Here is a 20,580-nt window from a genome sequence, read left to right as displayed (position 1 = left end):
AGTCTATGAGCACCATTTTCCCACCAGTATTTGCCTTCTTTGTATCACTGTCACCTTTTGGTAATTCTTGTAGTATTTCCAACTTTTTCATTATGATTTCATCTTATGGTGATCTGTGATCAGTGATTTTTGATGTTAACTATTGCAAAAAGATTACAACTCACTGAGGCCTTAGATGATGCTTAGCACTTTTCACAATAAAGTATTCTTAAATTAAGGTATTTACATTGTGTTTTCAGACTATGGCACACTTACTACAGTATAGTGTAAACATAACTTTGGTATGCACTGGGAAACCAAAAGTCACGCGACCCGCCTTTCTGCAATGGCTTGGCACGGAACCCACATTATCTCTGAAATATCACTGTACCACCTGCAAAACTGCCAAAGTGATTGGCTCTGTCCCCGTTAACTCATCTGCTCAAACATGTTCTATGATTATCCATTAGTCACAGAATAAATCCCTGGTACTGAAGCATTTTGCAATCTGAGCCCTGTGTACTTTCAAGACGTCCCCTCATTTTACTCTTCACCTAAAAGACTCTCTTCCAGCCCACCGGCCCAGACCCTAAGGGCATTACCACCTTCTTTCGATCTACCAAAGCCATGACCTTTATTCCTTCCTCACACCCTCAACCAGTTTTGTTCTGTATTATAATTCTACATACACGACATAGTCCTTTTAACAATAATGTACTAAACACCTACTCAACATATAGCTTTGTGCTAGACTTTGGGGCCACATCTCACAGTCTATGGGAACCAATTACCCCAGATCAGAATGTTAACCTCTGTTATCGTGATAAATGGGAATGTAGCATAAAGCAATTTGCTGGCCGGGCTGCTCTTATTAGAATCTTTGTCTTTGCCTCTGCCTGGATTGCACTCTTTCCACATATCAGCGTTACTTGATCACTCAATTCCTTCAGGTCTCTGTGAAAATGTCATCTTTTCAGTGATTTCTTTTCTACCCAATCTATTATAAAACGACATCCCATCCTTTAGTCCATTTACTTGGATTTTGTTATGTTCTGTTTCTTGTTTAAAAACACATCATAATTTAACATACAAGTTACTTACTTGCTTGTACCTGTCTCTTTCCACTGGCAGGCCCAGAATGGCAGGGAATTTTATTTTCCATTCCCTGAAGTTTCTCCAGCACCTAAAACTGTGCCTGGCACATAGTAGGCACTCAGTAAATACTTCTTGAGATAGAAAGAGGACTGGACTAGATGTCAGAAGACCTGGGTCCCAGTCACAGCTTTCCCGCATGACAGTTGTGTGGCCTTTAGCAAGACATAACATCTTCAAGCCTTAGTTGTTGTTGTACAGTTGCTAAGTTGTGTCCAACTCTTTGTGACCCCAAGGACTGTACCAGGCCAGTCCTCCCTGTCCCTCACTATCTCCAGAGTTTGCCCAAGTTCATGTCCATTGAGTCCTTGATGCCATCCAACCATCTCATCCTCTGTTGCCCTCTTCTCCTTCTGCCTCAATCTTTCCCAGCATCAGGGTCTTTTCCAATGTGTGGGCTGTTCATAATCAGCCTTAGTTACGCTGTAAATTGGAGGTGATAGTCTGGGCCCTTCCCCGTGGCCGACAGCATTGCTGTTAAGGATCAAACAGTGGGTCTCAAACTTGAACGTGCTTTAGAATCACCTAGGGGGCTTAAGATACAAGTGAGTGGACTCCATATTCGGTTTCCGATTCAGTAGGTCTGGGTAAGATGAGAAAGCCTGCATTTGTAAAATGTCGCAGACGGTGGTGCTTCAAGAACCACTGATGAAGAGACATGAAGGTACAGGAGGTGCTTGTAACCCTAACGCCTGTCCCAGACAAGAACGGCCCTGATGGCCGGGCAGGACATTGTGGGAAGAGAGAGTGGACCCAACTGTACCTTAACTCAGTCAACGACCATTTAGGAGGCGCCGGGTTAGTGCTGGGTGCTGAGGGTCAGCGGCGCGTGCCACAGGCCTATGAGGCTGCGGTCTCAGACCTTGGCCCAGTGGTCAGGAACTCGCAGCGTGAGGAGGGCTGGAGAGGCCGCTCCGACCTCCGTACGGGGCAGGAAGTCTCTGGAGCTGCGAGGAGGACCCCAAGCGGGCGCCGAAAACTCAAAGCCGAACTCGCGAGCTCGGCGGGCGGACGCTGCCTGGAGCTTCCCGGAACCCGCGGTCCACCTCCGCCCGGTTCCCCGCCCCCGGTGCGGGCGATTGAGGCGCGCTCTCGCTCCGGGCGCGCGCCGGGCACACAGTAGGCGCGCGCCCCGGCCCTCCGCACAAGGCCGGCACACAGTAGGCGCGCGGGCCGGCGGAAGTGGGCGCCGGTGTGCGGTATCCGGGGGCGGAGCTGGCGCGGCCCGCCCGGCAGACAGGCCCGGGCCGCGGGCCGCGATGGGTGAGGGCGGGTTGCCCCCGGCCTTCCAGCTGCTGCTGCGCGCCTGTGATCAGGGAGACACGGAGACTGCGCGGCGGCTGCTGGACCCGGGGGCTGCGGAACCCGCGGAGCGCGGCGTGGAGCCCGAGGCGGGCGCGGAGCCGGCGGGGCCCGAGGCGGCCGGGCCCGGGGCGGCGGCCGGAGCGCCGGTGCCCGTGGACTGCTCGGACGAGGCGGGCAACACGGCGCTGCAGTTCGCGGCGGCTGGGGGCCACGAGCCGCTGGTGCGCTTCCTGCTGCGACGCGGCGCCTCGGTCAACAGCCGCAACCACTACGGCTGGAGCGCGCTCATGCAGGCGGCCAGGTGAGGGGGTCGGGGGTGCCAGGGAGCCTGGGTGGTGTCTAATGACCCCTGGGCGCGGGTGGGCTCACGCGGTCGAACCTGCCCGGCGGCCCCTAGCAGACGCTCCGGGAGGTTAAGAGTGAAGTACTGGTTCGAGAGAGTTGAAATCGTAAACTTTGAGCAGCTAGGGATACGAACTAGAAGCGGACGCTCTTTTTAATAACGTAAAATCAGAATCCTAAAAGCATCGGCCTTTCAAACACAGAATCTGGAGACAGCAAATAGAATCTTAGAGACTTAGAAGCTTAGTGATATTCATTGCAGCAAGGTTTTCCCAAAGAACCTACCTACCCACCCTGGCTTGGTGTTGGGGATGCTGCGGTACCCAGATGAAGTCCCCACGGAAGCGGTGCATTTGCCAGTGGGCGGGCCAGGCAAAGGAACAGACTGCTGGGGGGACAATCTGAGGGAGCTCTTGGAGAACCGACTCAGTTTCAGGAAGTGAGGGAAGGTAGGTATATATTGTCGAGACCTAAGGATACCTAAGTGTTGACCTGGATAGAGGGAGTGAAAGATGGGTGATAGGTGCAAAGGTTTGGAAGCTAAAGTGAAATATGCATTCGTAGGACTGCTAGAACGATGTTGTGGCTGGAAGGGCTTTGGAGTAGTGGGAGATGAGTCTTCTCTGGAGAGCAAGAGGCAGATGCTTGGTGGCAAGGCTGGGAAAAGTGACAGTTCGTAAGGGCACTGGGGAGTAATGGAGTATTCTAGGCAGAGCAAGTGACAGAATGAGATTTATGTTTGGAAAGATCACTTTTACTGCAGTTTGAGGATGGATTGGAGGAGTGAGCTAGAATCAGAAAGTCTGGTTAGGAAGGGATTGCAGCAACCCAGAAAGAGGTGATGGTGGCCTGGACCAGAGCAGAGATGGCTGTGGGAGAGCAAAGAAATGAGTTTGAGATGTATTCAGGAAATAGGATGAACCAGACTTGAAATTCTAGTATAAAGAAACTCTGGGGGGACTTCCCTGGTGGTCCAGTGACTGAGACTTCACACTCCAGTGACTGAGACTTCACAATGCAGGAGGCCCGGGTTCAATCCCTGGTCAGGGAGCCAGTTCCCACATGCCACAACTAAAGATCCTGCGTGCCGCAACTAAGACCCCATGCGGCCAAATAAATAATTTTTTTTAAAAAAGAAGAATCTCTTTTTTTTATATATACTGTGAGGTATACTGTGAGGTCTCACTCCTGTCAGCCATCTACTTAGATCCCACCCAGTTTCTTGGAGAAATTTCCCAAGAAAGGAACAAAGGTCATTTGTAATTTTGGTGAAAGTGAATGTCACTCAGTCCTGTCCAACTCTTTGCGACCCCATGGACTATATGGTCTGTGGAATTCTCCAGACCAGAATACTGGAGTGGGTAGCCGTTCTTTTCTTCAGGGTATCTTCCCAACCTAGGGATTGAATCAGGTCTCCCGCATTGCAGGTGGATTCTTTACCAGATGAGCCACCAGGGAAGCCCAGGAATACTGGAATGGGTAGCCTATCCCTTCTCCAGAGGATCCTCCTGACCCAGGAATTGAACCGGGGTCTCCTGCATTGCAGGTGGATTCTTTACCAGCTGAGCTACTAGGTAATTTTGATGGATTTTGCCAAATTGCCCTCAATGCAAGTGTATTACTTTCCAATGGCTGCTGTAACAACTTATTACAAAGCTAGCAGCAACCACATCACTCTGACCCCTGCTTCTTCATCATATTTTCTGACTCCTCTACCTCCCTCTTCTACTTTTAAAGATCGCTTGTGATTCCATTGAGCTCATCTGGATAATCTCCCCATCTCAAGGTCAGCTGATTAATTTCCCCTTTCCCACAGAATTTAACAGGTTCTGGGAATTAGGATCTGGACATCTTTGGGGAGCCCATTACTCTGTTGACACAGTAGTGGTACCAGTTTACCCTCCCCGAAACAGTGTCTATGAGTGCCTGTTTTTCTACAACGTGTCCAACAGAGTATATTATTAAACTTTTGGATTTTTGCATCTGATGAATGAAAAATATTTCAGTGTGGCTGTGATTTGCGCTTGTTAAACTGAGTGAAGTAAAACATCTTTCCATATGTATGAGCCATTTGATTTTCTCAAAGGCATTGAAATCACAACATTCTTACCCATAATCTTCTCATTATGACCCAGTTATATTTTATTTCTGAGTTCATTTCCAAGTGTCACACGGTTGTTCTAATCTAACTTGTATTGCAGGAAAATTTTTATTGTGCATTATTTTCAAATATGTCATTTTCAACTGCTTTGTGATATATCATCCATGGGCAGTACTGTGCTTTGATTAACCATACCTTAGTTCTCGGGCATTTATTTCAGTCTATAAACACACCTAGGGGGTGCATCCCAGCTGTAACACTTGGCTGCCCATTCGCATGGGTAATGCAGTGTGTTATGCATCTATCAGTGTGTCAGGCACCCTTTGTCTTAAGACACCTGATTTCTTGCCCGGCACTCTCTGGGGGTGCCCATAATGTCTTTTGGGCTATGGACCTTACTTCTGAGGTTCCCTGTCTCTTTTCGTGGCCCCATCCATTCTTCCAGGCTTTAAAACTCCAGGTAAGTCCTCATTCCAGTACCTGTCTGTGCCATCCTGTCTCTTCTTCCCCTCTGTCTTACTTAGTTCAGGGCACACATTTATAAGTGGCTTCCTACTTCTCTCTCTTCTTCCAAGTGTGCCTTCTGTAATCCCTCCTCTGTAGAGCTTCCAGATCTTTCTGAAATGACTGGTTGTGTGTGTCCCACAATGGCTCCCTTGGATCAGGATGGCCAAGCACATGGCTGTGTGCTGACACATTCCAGTCTTGTGCTTTTCCTCCATGAAAGTAGACGTGCCTCAGCAATGGTGCTCCCGGCAGCCACCACTTTCAACGAAGGGAGCATCTATTTATTGTCACAGCTCTCTGTGTTCCAGAGCTCATCATTGGATCAGGACCACCAGAGACCCTGTGCCTGGACTGCAGTTGGGTCTCTTGTGAATGTTTCAGCATCAGAGATGGTGTCATTCATGTTGTTTTTTTTTTCCTGTTCTTAAAACAACCTTTATTGAGTACTTATTTTGTGTCAAGCTCTGTGCTAAGTGCTGCAAATGAGTGAATTCATTCAGTCTATGCAAAATTTGAGGAAATGCTACTGCTGTCTTCCATTTTACAGATAAAGAATTGAGGCTCAGAGAAGTTAGTTCACTTGTCCAAGGCCACACAGCTACGAATGGATAGAGTCAGATTCACACCTAGGCAGGTGCTCCAGAGCCTGTGCTCCTAGCTATGAGTCCCATAACTCACTGTTTTCTCTTGGTATTGGTCACAAGGAAGCCACTTGCCAAATTTGCTTAACACTAAACGGACAGGTTGTGTGGTGTTTATTTTGGCTCCAATTTTACCCTTGACTTCCTTACTTTCTGCCTGCCAGCGTGGCAGAGCTGGCTTCTCCGCCCAGGGCTCTCTGAGAGTGGGAGTATATGCCAGGTCTTTCAACAGAGGTGTTAATTGCTGAAATTAATTGCTAATCGTAACAGCTGCTCAGAAAGCCCCAAACTTCCCTATCTTCAGTAATTACCTGTTAGAAAGTTAGCATCCCCCAAATTATCTCAGCCTTCATTGAATCATTTTTTATATTTTCAGCCTAATTTTCAATGGCCTCTTGGGCTACTCCTGAATTCAGAAAGCATCCCGAGTGTCAGCATTCCTGCCTAGATTTAGGCTTTTCCTTCCTCTGTGAGTTTGTTATACCAGAAGAACTGGAGTTTCAGATCTTAGGGTCTAGGTTCAAGTTTTGACTCAATCACTTCCAAATTGAGAGATTCTGGATTATTGCTTTCCATTGTAATCTTCAGATTCCTCATCTGTGAAATACATTATTAGCAGTTTATCTCAGGGCTTACTAAGATCCAATAGATAAAAACAGGATAGTATCTTGTTATCTGCTGCTAGATTTTTATCTCATGCTTGATGACTAAATAGCGTAATCTTTTATAATTATCTAACCAGTTCTTCACTCGAAGAGTTGACTCATTGGAAAAGACTCTGATGCTGGGAGGGATTGGGGGCAGGAGGAGAAAGGGACGACAGAGGATGAGATGGCTGGATGGCATCACTGACTCGATGGACGTGAGTCTGAGTGAACTCCGGGAGTTGGTGATGGACAGGGAGGCCTGGCATGCTGCGATTCATGGACACGACTGAGCGACTGAACTGAACTAGTTCTTCAGCTGTTTCTGTTGCCTGTTTTGACCATCCTCTTTGGTTATGCCAAGTGTTCATTCACTCATTCAGTTGACAGAATTGCCTGAGCTCTGCTGGAGTGCAGTCTAACAGGAAGACAGAATTATAGAAGGAGGGCCCAGGCACATCAGTAAGGGTGAAGACAGGGGATTGTGGGTTTTCAGGTGAGGTGTACCTGAGTTGATGTGGGGGCATCATCTGGAAGCTGCTCAGAGGAGATGGGATCCGAACTGAGTCCTGCAGCAGGATAAAGGATGTGCTTAGTCAAAAAGGACAGGAGGGTCAGAAAGGCAGGATGGCAGAGGCGTGGACAGAGAATAATTGCCAAGTGCAGGTGAGCCAGGCCAGAGTACAGCGTTGGGAAGAAATGAGGTTGACAAAGTTGGCAGTCCTTTCCGGGCAGTGGGACGTGGGGCAGTAGCCATGAGATTTAGGTTTGGAGAATATCATCGTGAAGGACAGGCAGGGAGACAGGCTGGGGTTACAGCTCTCTGCCTTTTTGTCAGATTCCGTCCACTCTTGGAGAAGGGGCGGGACAGGCCTGGCCCCCCTGCAGCTGGGGAAGCCAGTTCACCAAGCGCTCCCTCCACACTCTGCTGGTGGGGTGACCCCGGTGCCGTTAAGGTTCATGGCCCAGAAGGTATTTGTAAGTTCAGAACATTGTTCAGCCTTGGCTCTGCCTCCACAGGGAGGAGGGAGGCCCTGGGTTTAGATGAGAGGCAAAACCGCTTCCGGAAAGGAGGGAGCGCCACAAGGGATTCATTCAAAAGCTGCCTCACAGATGCAGGCCTCCTGCCGACATTACCATCTTGTAAAACCTGGCGCGGGGTAGGGGACGGGGCGGGTGGGGGTTGGGGGGCCCTTCCAGCTCTGAGCCCGGAGAGTGCACTAGAAAGAGTGTATTTGCAAATATTGCAAAACAGAACTCTCCTGCCCTCTGGTGGGAGAAGGAAGAGATTTTACTGGGAAGAGTCGTCTGTTTTCCTCTTCCTGGTATCAGAGTTGGGTACTTGTCTGTCTCCCCAGCAGGGGAGGTTGCTCAAGTTTCCTTGGAGAGGGTCTGGCCCAGACTAGATTCTCAGCCGCCAGCAAGGGACATTCCAGCCAGCAGGGGGCATCAGGCCTCTGGGGAGAGGTGCCCCAGCCCGCCTCTGCTGACCACAGCTATGCCACACCTCTTGGCGTGGGGTCTGTGGGCTTTCTGTGCATGTGTGTTTGGGGCTGGGGAGGGTAGATGTGAGTCAGACTTGGGCCCTGCCCCTGCGGAGTGAGCACAGGCAGAGAGACAGCTCACCCAGCTCTGAAGCAGAATCGCATGAGCTCTGCCACGCGGGAAGCAGCGAGGTGTGGGGCAGCAGGATTCAGACAGACTGGGGTTCTGACCCTGTGGATTTCGCTCACCAGCTGGGTGACCTTGGCACGTTGTGTGATATAAGAATGTTTAAATGATTCCCTTTCTAATAGCTGACATTTATGTAGTGCTTCCTTTGGACAAGCACTGTTCTAGGTGCTTTATGTATATTATATATTTATATATATTAACTCATTTAATCCTCCACAGCTCTTTTAGTAGACACAGTCATATCCCCACTTTAGAGATGAGGAAGTGAAAGCACAAAGAAGTTAAAGTTCTTTGTCCAGGATATGCAGTGGATGGCAGAGCTGGATTCGAAACTGTAAACAGGGCAGTGTCTTGCCTTTGTGGTGGTGCAGACACAGAGCAAGCAGTGTGCCTAGCACCAGAGGAAGGCCTTTCATTATAAGCAGCTATTACAGCGTGAAAAATTAATGGTTCAATAATTAATAATTTAACAACCGATGTGCTTAGTCACTCAGTCATGTCCAACTCTTTGCGACCCCATGTATTACAGCCTGCCAGGCTTCTCTGTCCATGAGGATTCTCCAGGCAAGAATACTAGAGTGGGTTGCCAATGCCCTCCTCCAGGGGATCTTTCCAATCCAGGGATAGAACCCAGGTCTCCTGCATTGCAGGAGTATTCTTTATTGACTGAGCTACCAGGAAAGCCCTAACAATTTATAATTGATTACATGAGCTTTCTCTTCATCAGGTGTCTTGTGTCACTAATTGTCCATCTCCCTGGCAGATTTGGGCACGTGAGCGTGGCACATCTTCTTTTGGATCATGGGGCTGATGTCAATGCCCAGAACCGCCTGGGGGCCAGTGTGCTCACCGTGGCCTCTCGGGGTGGACACCTGGGTGTGGTAAAGCTGCTCCTGGAAGCTGGTGCCTTCGTGGACCATCACAAACCCTCAGGCGAGGGGGACAGCGGGGACGAGCTGCTGGACATCACGGCCCTGATGGCTGCCATCCAGCATGGACATGAGGCTGTGGTGCGTCTGCTGATGGAGTGGGGCGCAGACCCCAACCATGAGGCCCGGACTGTGGGCTGGAGCCCGTTGATGCTGTCAGCACTCATCGGGAAGCTTGGCATGGCTCAGCAGCTGGTGGAGAAGGGGGCCAACCCCGACCACCTCAGTGTGCTAGAGAAGACTGCCTTCGAGGTGGCACTTGACCGCAAGCACAGGGACCTTGCAGACTACCTGGACCCGCTGACCACCGTCAGGCCCAAGACAGGTCAGGCTGTGCCACCACTAACCTACCCCCTCATCCCACCATGGCTTCCCAGAGGACCCAGATTTGTGTTTAAACAGCAAAAGCCAAGGGTTGCCCAAACAAAAGGGCCTGCAGAAATCATAGTCCAGCCCGGGGGGCAGGGGAACTTAAGACATGGCATGCAGGTGCCTGGCCCACCCTCCACAGAGTGATCTGTAGCTCTCGGAAGAGCCTGGACTGCTGCACAGCAAGGCCTCTCCCTCCTAACCAGATGATTCTGGTGTAGGAGGTTCTGGGACCCTTCTAGAAAGTGGTCAGCAAACTTCTTCTGAGAAGGACCAGATAACAAATATTGTAGGCTTTGTGGGCCGTACAGTCTGTTGTGACTCCTCAGTTTTGCTAGAGTAGAAGCAGCCTACGTGATATGTCAAGGGTGGGTGGGGCTGTGTTCCAGGAAAACTCTAATTCTAAAAACAGGCATAGGGGCAGGTTTGGCAACCTCAGCTCTTAGGGCACTGTGCCTAACCTCAGCTGCCAATGACCAGTCCCCAAAGACTAATTCACAGGAAATTCAGCCTACTTTTGAGCTGTGTTTTTTCAGCATCTATTAGTGTATCCTGTTTCTTTTTTCTTTTTGCCATCTTTCTGGCATATAAAGAGCTGTCTAAGCACTCCTTAGCAAATCTGCCACAGAACATACCATGTTTTAAAACCCCTAGTTCATCATGTGTAACAGAGCATGTAATGTAGAGCTGCACAGCCGCAGTGCCCTCTGTCAGTAATGGGTCCGATTTCTGCGTCATTCCTGAGACAGCCCAGGCTGTAAGGTCAGACTGCAGCATGTGAGCATTTAAGGCTGAAAGGTAAAAATTGAAAGAAAAGGTCTTCAGACAAACTGGCTAAAAAGACTTGAAAGTATTGCAAAGTTTGATACCATCCAGAGAATACGCAAATAGTCCCATCAATGAAATTGTAAATCAACTACACTTCAACTTAAAAAAAATTCAAGTGGCCCATTTAAAAAAAAAGAAAACCCATCAATCAAAAGATGTTGCAAATTTGAGAAATGCTTATTAGAAATACACTGTCTGGTCAGAAAACCCTGAAATAAACATGTTGTAAAACCATGTAACAACAGAGAGATGGCAAAAATGGAGAGAACACCAAAACAGAAGGGAAAAAGAAGTAAAGTCTAAGGAAACCTGCCTGAAGCCAGATCTCTTACTTTTGCGTGGATGGGGACAGTGAGGGCCAGAGGAGTAGAGGCTGGTCGCAGGTCACACACCTGTTAGAAGCTGTGTGACACTTAGGAGGTAGGGGGTTCTGTGGGAAGAGCATGGGTGTGACCCCACCCAGTCTAGCCTTTGTGGGGCCTCTGGGATCTGGACACGCTTGAACTCTCTCTTAGCCTCCCTGTGTCTCTTGTGTAGAGTGGACTCAATGGCAACTACCAGGAGGTCATGAACAGAAAACAAGCTGGCCTCTGGTGTGCGAGCCCTCTGGCCAGAACATGGCAGTTCAGCATCAGGTCCTGGGCAGAGCTGCAGTTAGAAGTTAGGGCTCCAGTCTCACCCAGGGTGTTTTTCTTGACTCAAGGCCACTGCCCTCGTTTAAAGGCTTTGGGTGGTGTGATTGTAGCCGAGATGGGAAAGGGAACTGCCTCCTCCCGTCCCTGCTGTGCCTCCACGCCTGATGGGCAGGCTCTCACCTCCCCCTTGGGGAGCATTCATCCATGTTGCAGGTGAGGGAGGTCAGGCTCAGGGAGGGGGTCAAGCGACTTGCTCAAGGCCTCTGCCCTAGAAGTGATGGTCGGGGACGTGTGCCCCACCTATGGGTGCTGAGCTGTGCCTTTTGTGCAGCTGATTCCTCCTTCCTCAGATTCCTCCAGCCGGGTTTCTGGGGTCTTAGCTCCCCACGAACCTCCTTACAGACTGCCCTGGCACTCTGGGGAAGCAATGCCCTCCTCTCCTCAAAATGTGGAGGTGCAGACACAGTGGTGGGCGTAGCCAAGGTCACCCTCTACCTGGCTCCACCTGGATGTGACTGTGCTGGCTGAGGGACCTTGACCCGTTGCCTCCATTCTCCAAGCTTCAATTTTGTCTTCTGTAAGTGAGGTCCCCTGCCTCCCAGGACCACTTTGAGAATCAAATGAGGCCACGCCAGCCCAGAGAGAGCACGTGAGAGATGCCGGCAGCTGCCGTCACCCGTTACCTTTGCTGTCGTAACTGACAGGACCAGGTCACGGTTACGAGCAGACTTCCCTGTCGAGCAGACATGGGTTTGAGGCTCAGCTCTCACTTTGTGGCTGGGAGGCCTCGGCATGTTCATTGTCCCTCTAGGACTCCAATGTCCTCTTTCATAAAACAGGTGTAACAAATGCACTTGCCTTGTGAGGTCCCATGAGCAGTAGGAAGATAATGCTGGTAGTACCCCTGAGTACCCCGGAGCCTGGCACATAGAGAGCAGTGAGCGGAAGCTACCAAAGTGGATTTGTATTCACCATTCGTTCATTCTAGTATTCTGCAAGTATTTGTTGACTGCCAATGTACCAAGTACCACTCTAGGCCCCAGTGAACAAACCAGATCCAACCTCTGCCCTTGAGGACCTTGGCTTCTGGAGGAGAGACAGGCAAGAAGTAGGAAACAAGCATGTTAAATAAGTTACATAGTAAGGTAGGTGGTAAGTACTGTGGTGAGGAAGAAAACGGGGGCGAGGTGGAGGATTTGGGAGCAGTGGAGGTACTGGGTGGTGCAGGCCACCATATGAAGCAGGTCATTGGGTGGCCCCTGAGAGGAGCTGGGAGTTCAGCTGAGTTGCAGGAGCTGAGAAAGTGCTCCATTTTCAGGCTTTCAGAGAAGAGCCTTTAAAAGAGCCATGTTACTAATAATGACAGATTATTAAACAAATAGTATTTGACCCCAGCTCTTTTTGTGAGGTGCTAGGAAACCCCCCCCCCGCCCCGCCCCGCCATCAGGGCCTTGGAGACTGCCAGCTCTCTCCCTCACGTTAGCTGCAGGAAAGGGTACCCTTGAGGCTGTAATCGTCACTGTGACACCCTCCTCACCCTCAGTGTGATCATTCCCTGGGCTGTGGAGGGGTCCCTGGAGTTGCTCTGATATTGATGCAATAATTGGAGCCCAGAATGAGGAAGGGACCACCCCAGGGTCCGTTGGCATCAAGCATAGCTGCTCCAGCCTCCTGAGGTCAGGCTAGACTGTCATTGATTCGTTTGTACCAGATGGTTGCTTAGCAACCAACACTAGGCCCAGTTGACACATTCTTTTCTGTCAAAGAGTCTTGGCATGAAGGAGGCTGTGGCCTATAGCAAATTAGACTCTTAAACACTTAAAGGAATGAGGCATATTTTTTTAAATGAAGTTTCATAATCATTTCTTTATAGTATCTCAAAGGCAGAATTAGGCACTTGGTTCCATGGCCCTGTCTATACTTTGCTATAAGTGCCCTGGAGTTAACTGGTGCCCTTTCTGAGGTGAGTGCTGGTCACTAGGAAAGATAACAAAAATCGCTGTTTGTGTGGTGGTGGTGGTTTAGTCGCTAAGTTGTGTCTGACTCTTGCAGTCCCGTGGAATATAGCCTGTCAGGCTCCTCTGTCCATGGGATTCTCCAGGCAAGAACATTGGAGTGGGTTGCCATTTCCTTCTCCAAGGGATCTTCCCGACCCCGGAATCGAACCTGGGTCTCCTGCATTGCAGGCAGATGATTTACCAACTGAGCTTTGAGGGAAGCTGTTTGTATAGAGCTTAAAAATTTCTGGAGTGTTTTCCCATCTATATTATCCACCCCTGCAACCACCACCTGCTTTCCATGTTAGCATGTTGTCTGCATTATCAGTGATGAGGAGACACATCTCTCTGGGAATACGTGAATCCAGACACCCTGGCTCCAGACTCCTTGTGCCACTCTGCACCTTCTTCCAGCTGCTGGCGGAGGCCGATCAAGACCAGGGATGTGGCCCAGAGTCACAGGTTTTCTCCTGCAGCTGCTTTGACCTCTAGTATTAGTCAAAGGAAGTCCTACGTTGGCTCTTACCAGCGAGAAGACTAGTCGTGAGGGTGGCTACTTTCTGACAGGAGGGAGCAGGTTACCCACTAGCTCTAGCTTCAAGGAGGGTGATGGAGAATAGATAAGGAAGGGGCAGGCATTGGGTGGGTGCAGCGAGGCCTAGCATGAAGATATCAGATGGGAGCATCTGCAGGTCTGGGTCATAGGTGACCTTCAGAATCACTCAGATGGCTGCTTATTTGGGAAAGAAAGCAAATATTAGCATTGGCAACCATGACCTCCTCTGGGCTTAGCTGCCCAGTGTCTTAGGTATTAGAATGAAAACCTGCTCTGGAATTACTTCATGGTTGTACATTTACTTTTTAGAATAAAAGAATCATTGTTTCTTCTTAAAATCTTCATAGGAATACAGATTTTTCCAAGACTATACTTTTCCATTATATCTGAGAAAGGACATTCCAAAATTTGGAATGCCTAAAAAAGACTGCTTTATGAGTTGTGGGATCCGGAAATGGTCTGCTTATTCATGTTTTCCTGGCCAGATGACCTCCCACAGTCTGTCTCTGAAGCGTTTTCAGACAGTCTGACGATAACCCTTCCAGAAGGGCTGCTGGAGTTAGTCCATTACCTAGGTCTCTGATTAGATTGCTTGTGAAAAGTAAATCATTTTTAAAGGTGGGCTGGGTCGTTACACCCTTGTGACTTTTCTGTTATTTTACACTTTTCCGTGGTTAACTTTTAAAAATCTTTGTTTACCCAGATGAGGAGAAAAGGCGACCTGATATTTTCCACGCGTTAAAAATGGGTAAGCGCTTTAGAAAATCTTTTTGGATATTTAAGAATACAGTACTGTTTCTCCCAAACTAATACTGATAGTCCTTTTCAGGCCACCCAAAGTATTTGAGGAAGACACAGGTGTTTTGCTGTTTCCTGACTCTGGTTTCACCCAGGGAGGTTCAGACCCTGGAGGCTGGTAGTTATGGTGCTTTGCACACAACTTCCAGATTATTTTCTCAGGCCCCCTCTGCCTCTCCTGCTAGACTCTGTGGCTATGTCCTAACTTTTACTTACCTCTGAAATGCTGGCTGCCTACTCCACTCTCTTTGTAATGAAGAACTATTTAGTAAAATTGTCTCTCCTGAAACAGACCTCCACCTCCAGGAAGCCCACCCTGATCCTCACCTCTTAGGGAGACCTGGGCGCTCTTCCTGCATGTGCATTGCCCCTCATCATCCCTCTTCTCTTAAGATATCAATAACACGTCTCTCTTTCAGTAAAGCTATTTGCGTGCTTGCCTCCATCCCTTGTAGACTGAAGGATTGGAGAGTAGGGGCTACCTCTGACTCATCTTTGTAGCCCCTGCGAGGTGCAGCCACCCAGTACAGAGGCCAGCTCAGCACATTTGTTATGGGAAGCCACTGGGTAAATCATCCTGCAGTGCCAGGCCCGTGGATCACCAGGACTTCTGCTTCTTTGGCAGGAAACTTTCAGCTGGTCAAAGAGATTGCTGATGAAGACCCCAACCATGTGAACCTGGTTAACGGGGATGGGGCCACCCCACTGATGCTGGCAGCTGTCATGGGACAGCTGCCTCTGGTGCAGCTGCTGGTGGAGAGGCATGCCGACGTGGACAAGCAGGACAGTGTCCACGGCTGGACAGCCCTCATGCAGGCTACCTACCACGGGTCAGTGCCAGCCCTCCGCCCTCAGCAGGGAGCCTAAGAGGGTGCCCCGGGCTGAAATTGGGTGCCTGATGGGTTGCTGGTCCTGAGATGCTGCAGATAAGCGCCCTGCCCATTGTGAAGATGCTGAGACACTCAAAACGGTGCATGCTTGGTCTGTCCTGCATTCCTACCCTTTGTGTCCAGATTTCCTATTGCTTCGGCAGTGTTACCTAGTGCTTCCGCATCCCTTCTCATCCAGTCACCCCTCTACCTTCCTGGATGCCTCCTCCTTGGGGCAGGCTGACCAAGGGGCAGGGATTTGCACATAGCCTTGCACTTGATCAGTGGTGATCTGATTCCAAATTAGGGGCTCCGTCCTTGCCCCGCTTTAGGTGATCAGAGCACTCTCCTGTGTCCTCTGAAAGTGGTTTTCTTCTTCATTTGATCCTCAGACTTCCACATCAAAGACTCTGGCCTGCCGGAGGACTTCAATCAGGTCCCAGTGAGGGGCAGGAGGGATGGGGTCTGTGTGTGGTCCTGGGAGCCAGTGGTTTTGGGGCAGAGCCTTGTGTTTTCATTTTATTCATGGAAGGAGCACTCAGGCTTTGATTTCTGTCATGACTGCCCACAGGGTAGGGAACAAGGGCTGGGAGAGAGCTTTCCGAGCCCTCTTTCACGTGCACAGATGCTGCTGGAGTTAAAGCCACCGCTCTTGTTGCCCAGGAGCAAGGCCACATTTTCCCTTTCAGCAGGTCTCACTCTGGCTTTTTTTTCTTTCTTCCACAGGAACAAAGAGATTGTCAAATATCTGCTAAACCAAGGAGCTGATGTTACTCTTCGTGCAAAAAATGGGTACACAGCCTTTGACCTAGTGATGCTGCTGAGCGATCCTGGTGGGTTGTTTTAGGAAAAGCATTTTAAACCTGCTGGGTTTTCTGGCTGGGAATCCAGATCATCCCCTGTGTGTAAGCACTTGCGTATTCAAGGCGGAAGCCACTGTCAAGCCCCCAGAGCTCCCCACAGAGCCTCAGGCAAGTCTTCACTTCTCCCAAGTGAAGGTCATTGGGGAGAATGGGTGCAGCTGGGACCGGCTAGTCCCTGAGGCCTCTTCTTGCTCCAGCCTTCCAGGAGTCTCCAGGCAGGAAGGCCTTGGCCATCCACACAAATCCTGGAATGGTATCTGTGCCTCTCAGCTGGAAACTGAGTGACTCAGGAGGAAACAGGCCCCCATGGACAAGGAGAATAGACAAAGCAGGGACCGCCTTGGCTTATTGTGTAGGTGGAAGCTCCAGGTCAAGGGTCTTGTCAACATTACTAACCCCCAGCTAGCACCTGCTAGGACCTCGGACCCTCTGCCACTTTGACAGGCCTTCCTCTGGAACCTGTGGCCTCCCTTTAGCTAACTCAAGGGGTAAGGGGTCTCTCTTGGGACCCCCAAGTTTTAGCCCAGAGAGGGAGAAGCTGGAAGGCTCTTCTGACCTAACAGCCTCTGAGTCCTGAGCTGGATCCAACCCTGCTGACTTGGGGAGGGGAGGATTCTGCCTCCGCGAGGGGAGGGGCTCCCGCTGCCTCTCAGTACGGGGGCAGCAGGCCAAGTGCCCTTCCTCACCGCCAGCACAACCATCCCCTCACCCTCCCCTCCTGTGGGACCCCCTTGTCACAGATACGTGCTGGTTCCATCTTATCCTCGCAGAGAGGATGTGCCCAGGAGTAACTGACCCTGGCTGGAGAGGTGGGCCCTCCATGCAGGTCGCATGGTCTCTCTCCTTGCGTGTAGTCTGCCAGGGACCCTGGACTGCATCGCACCCAGGCTTTTCTCCAACAGCTTTATCTCTTCCACTGTGTCTCTTCCTTCCCTCCATTCATCCTCCCTGCCTTTCCCAATAAAACAACCTACCCCAGTGGATTTTTTTTCCTAGTGGGTTTTCAAATGAAGTTTTTGCCTGAAATTTTCAAAGAGACACATGCTGGAGAGAAAAAAAAAAAGCAACAGTCAAGAGAAAAGCATATTCATAGTTCGTAGTATTTTTTTCTCAATTCTGCTTGTTGCTTTTTTAATAGCCTAGTTGAGTTAATAATAACAACTAATGCTACTTAATCTTTCTTAAGCACTTACCATATGTTAGGAATTCCCTCAGATCCTTCAGATACCTTTATGTGGTGGGTACTGTCACCCCTTGATTGACCTGCAGTTACACAGCCTGGGAAGAACAGAGGCAGAATTCCAACTTCAGTCATCTGGCTGTAGAGCCTCTACTTTTTAAACACTCCACCCCTCTGCCCTCCTGGTAGGACAGGGCATCTGGTTTTTATTTCTGTTTAAGTGGATTAAACCCTGCTGCCATGTTTGCCCCTTCTGAAGAGCCAGTGGAGAGGCAGGGGCACCTTAATCCTGGAGTAACACAGGCGCTGGCACTGCGGTACTGAGTTCTCAGGCTGCTAGGGGTCATCTTGAGACCCCTCCCCCCATGGCCCAACAGACATATTTGCAGGTAAAAGGCTGCCTTTTGTGTCCATAGACACGGAACTTGTTCGACTGCTGGCATCTGTCTGCATGCAGGTGAATAAAGACAAAGGCCGGCCCAGCCACCCGCCACCTCTGCCCCACTCGAAGGTCCGACAGCCCTGGAGTGTCCCGGTGCTGCCTGATGACAAAGGCGGACTCAAGGTTTGCCTTTTCCTGTCTTAAAGAGCATCAGAGAGCCATGCCTGAATAGGTGAAGCAGGAAGATGCTTGCCACTTCCTCATTACCCAGAGCTGCTTTAGGACAGGGTAACAAGTAGGGTTAACAGTAGGGGCAGGAAGTAAACTGGAGGTGAGCAGTAAGGAACGGTGGTGACCAGGGAAAACGGAGGTGATCGTAACCACTTAGTGGCAGTAGTGGCTGCTTGCAAGTGTGTGGGTCCATGTTGCTACGTCTTCCCTTCGTTTTCAGGAGAAACTAAAACCCCAGATATTGATGCAGAAATGCAATTTATAAATGTAGAGAATGGTTAACACTTTTTGCATGATGTAGTGCTGAGCTGGCTAGCCTCGAACACCTCTCCTCCCTGGCCATCTGTCTGTGGCCTGTGCTTCAGTGTGGACAGTATTTGCTGACTGCACATTCTAGGGCCTGTCTGTGGTCCACAGGCCACCATCAGCTGCTACTGGAAGCCCCAGAACCAAGCTCCAGCTGCTTATTTCTAAACTGCAAGTTGAATGTTTCTCTTTGAATGTCTTATCCTCCCAGCCCTGCTCTGCTTGTTGAAAATCAAAATTATTTTTTCCCTTTTCCTGGCTGGGGTTCCAACACTTTCTCAGATCTGCAGACTTGGCATTCTTCTCATGTCTGTTGCTCACCCAAGGCCCTGGATCCTTCCTCTCAGTGTTGTTTGCATAGATCTCGTCGTCCTTGCCTCACTGCCATCTCTGTAGACCAGGGCCTCGCAGCCTCCCTTTGGTGCCATGCCAGTAACCTCTGAGCTCTCGTGGGGTTGTGTAGATGCCCTGGGGGTGGCACCTGTCCTCTCTCTAGGTGAAGAGGCATCAGCTGCAGGAGCAGATGGCCCAGGCCTTGGAGTGGACAACCTGATAGTTCTCACATTGTTACTGGAATAGGGGGAAGGAGGTTATGTAGCTTGAGATGTTAAGGTGTTTGGTGTTGCCTCTGTGTCCATCTGTCCATCCCTGTTGGACTCTAAGACGTCCAGCAAGTCAACATCGCTGGGTCTCTGTGTCTTAAACTGTGCAATGAGGAGATTGATGTAGGGCGTTAGCAAATTGGGTTCCCTGCCACCTCCAGACTATTGGAAAGGCCCCTGCAGGCTGGGTCAGGAAGGATTTAGAGAGAACTAAGGGTACTGTGGTTGATGGGTAATGCCTTCAGTGGGCCCAGGAGAGGGGAGGTGGGGCACGTGTGGAGGGTGGTTGCTCTCCCTGGGCTCGGTATTGTTGGAACTTGACCTCTGCTCTGCATTCCCTTGGCAGTCCTGGTGGAACCGAATGTCTAATCGGTTCCGGAAGCTTAAACTGATGCAAACACTGCCGCGTGGGCTGTCCAGCAACCAGCCACTGCCTTTCTGTGATGAGCCAGAGCCAGCACTGGACTCCACAATGAGGGCGGCACCCCTGGACAAGACCAGCCGCTCTGGGCTCCCTGATGTGGCCCCCATGACCAAAGACAATGGTAAGAAAAAGTTGCATGTGCGGTAGGATTTCCAGAATGGTCAAAGCCTGAACCTCTTTGCCCTCTTCCTCTGCCCATCGTCCCCCCTCCTGGGCTGATGGCAGAGAGAAGGTGATGTTGGGATGTGACACTGGCGCAGAATGGCCAGTTTGGTGAAGACTTAAGGGACAGAAGTTCATCTAAGGGACTGACTGCTAAGGGTAGAACGGGGAGGCTGGCAGCAAATCCCGGCTTCCTGTCCTGCATGCCCTGTTGAAAAACCTTTGGCCAGTCACTGTCTCTTCCTAGCCTTTGATAGGAGATTTTCCTTCTTGCCAAATGTGATTGGTCTGCACCCACCAGCAGTGTTTTGAAGTAGAATGAGTTACTAGGGTTAGAGTGGGGATAGTGAGCTCCCTACCACTGGAGATATTCAACAGCTTGGATGACTTTGCCAGGGCACTGAAGAAGATTCCCACACTGGAAAACTGATTAGGTCAGATCCGTTCTAACAGTCCGACTCTCCACACCCGGACTAGTTCCTTGGGTACCATTGTTTGAGACAGACTATTGAGCTCGACATACCACTGTCTGACCCAGCATGACAATGGTTTATGGAAAAGCTGCAAACACACTCTAAGATAGCTTTTAAATGCTTCTCTTCTCGTCAAGTATTGAATACCAATTATTATTAAATATTTAATCACTCAAGAGAGTTGGTTTTCCAGGATAAAGGCTGACCTGGTCACCTGTCCTCATGCTGTGAATTCATTATGGTTGGGGGAGGGAGTCATTTCAGGAAACTTCCATTTGTTTCTCAGGTACTGGGAGCACAAGAGGAGAAAAGGAAGATGTGTTATTGACAACCATGGTGAGTGTGGGGCTTTTCTAAAAGCATTTCAGATCTCTTCCAATCGTTAGTGGATTAACTTATAAGGAGGGATGTGGTCACATTTGTCTTTCTTTGTGGTGGTTACAGATGGGGTCGATGTCAAAATGTTTAGCAATGGGTATATCTCTGGCACCAAGGAATCAGAATAGATGCCAGCCCTAAATTCTGGGTAAGGCTGTGCTGGTGCTTAGCAGCCAGGGCTAAGCCCTGATCATGTTATCAGGGAGGTAGCACTGAGTACAGGGGCCGTGTCAGGGGAGGAACTGATGGTGAC

The 20,580-nt window shown here is 49.9% G+C and overlaps 1 protein-coding gene across 5 annotated transcripts in view; it reads left to right on the top strand.

The window, feature by feature from the left end:
• Window positions 1–2,110: 2,110 nt before the first annotated feature.
• The window catches only part of ANKS6 (ankyrin repeat and sterile alpha motif domain containing 6), a 52,857-nt gene continuing 34,387 nt past the window's right edge, over window positions 2,111–20,580 (top strand). For all 5 annotated transcript variants that reach the window (XR_008713708.1, XR_008713709.1, XM_055578614.1 and 2 more), the window contains exons 1-8: window positions 2,111–2,737; window positions 9,109–9,599; window positions 14,363–14,407; window positions 15,083–15,287; window positions 16,053–16,159; window positions 17,786–17,934; window positions 19,237–19,435; window positions 20,236–20,285. Coding sequence is in view for 3 of the 5 variants with exons in the window: in XM_055578614.1 (XP_055434589.1) it covers window positions 2,391–2,737; window positions 9,109–9,599; window positions 14,363–14,407; window positions 15,083–15,287; window positions 16,053–16,159; window positions 17,786–17,934; window positions 19,237–19,435; window positions 20,236–20,285 (1,593 nt within the window). In the remaining 2 variants the exon portion in view is untranslated. The remainder of the gene's footprint in view (window positions 2,738–9,108; window positions 9,600–14,362; window positions 14,408–15,082; window positions 15,288–16,052; window positions 16,160–17,785; window positions 17,935–19,236; window positions 19,436–20,235; window positions 20,286–20,580) is intronic.

The sequence above is a fragment of the Bubalus kerabau genome, chromosome 4 (genome assembly GCF_029407905.1).
Source record: "Bubalus kerabau isolate K-KA32 ecotype Philippines breed swamp buffalo chromosome 4, PCC_UOA_SB_1v2, whole genome shotgun sequence".
Lineage (NCBI taxonomy): Eukaryota > Metazoa > Chordata > Mammalia > Artiodactyla > Bovidae > Bubalus > Bubalus kerabau.
This window is presented reverse-complemented; position numbering and strand designations above follow the sequence as displayed.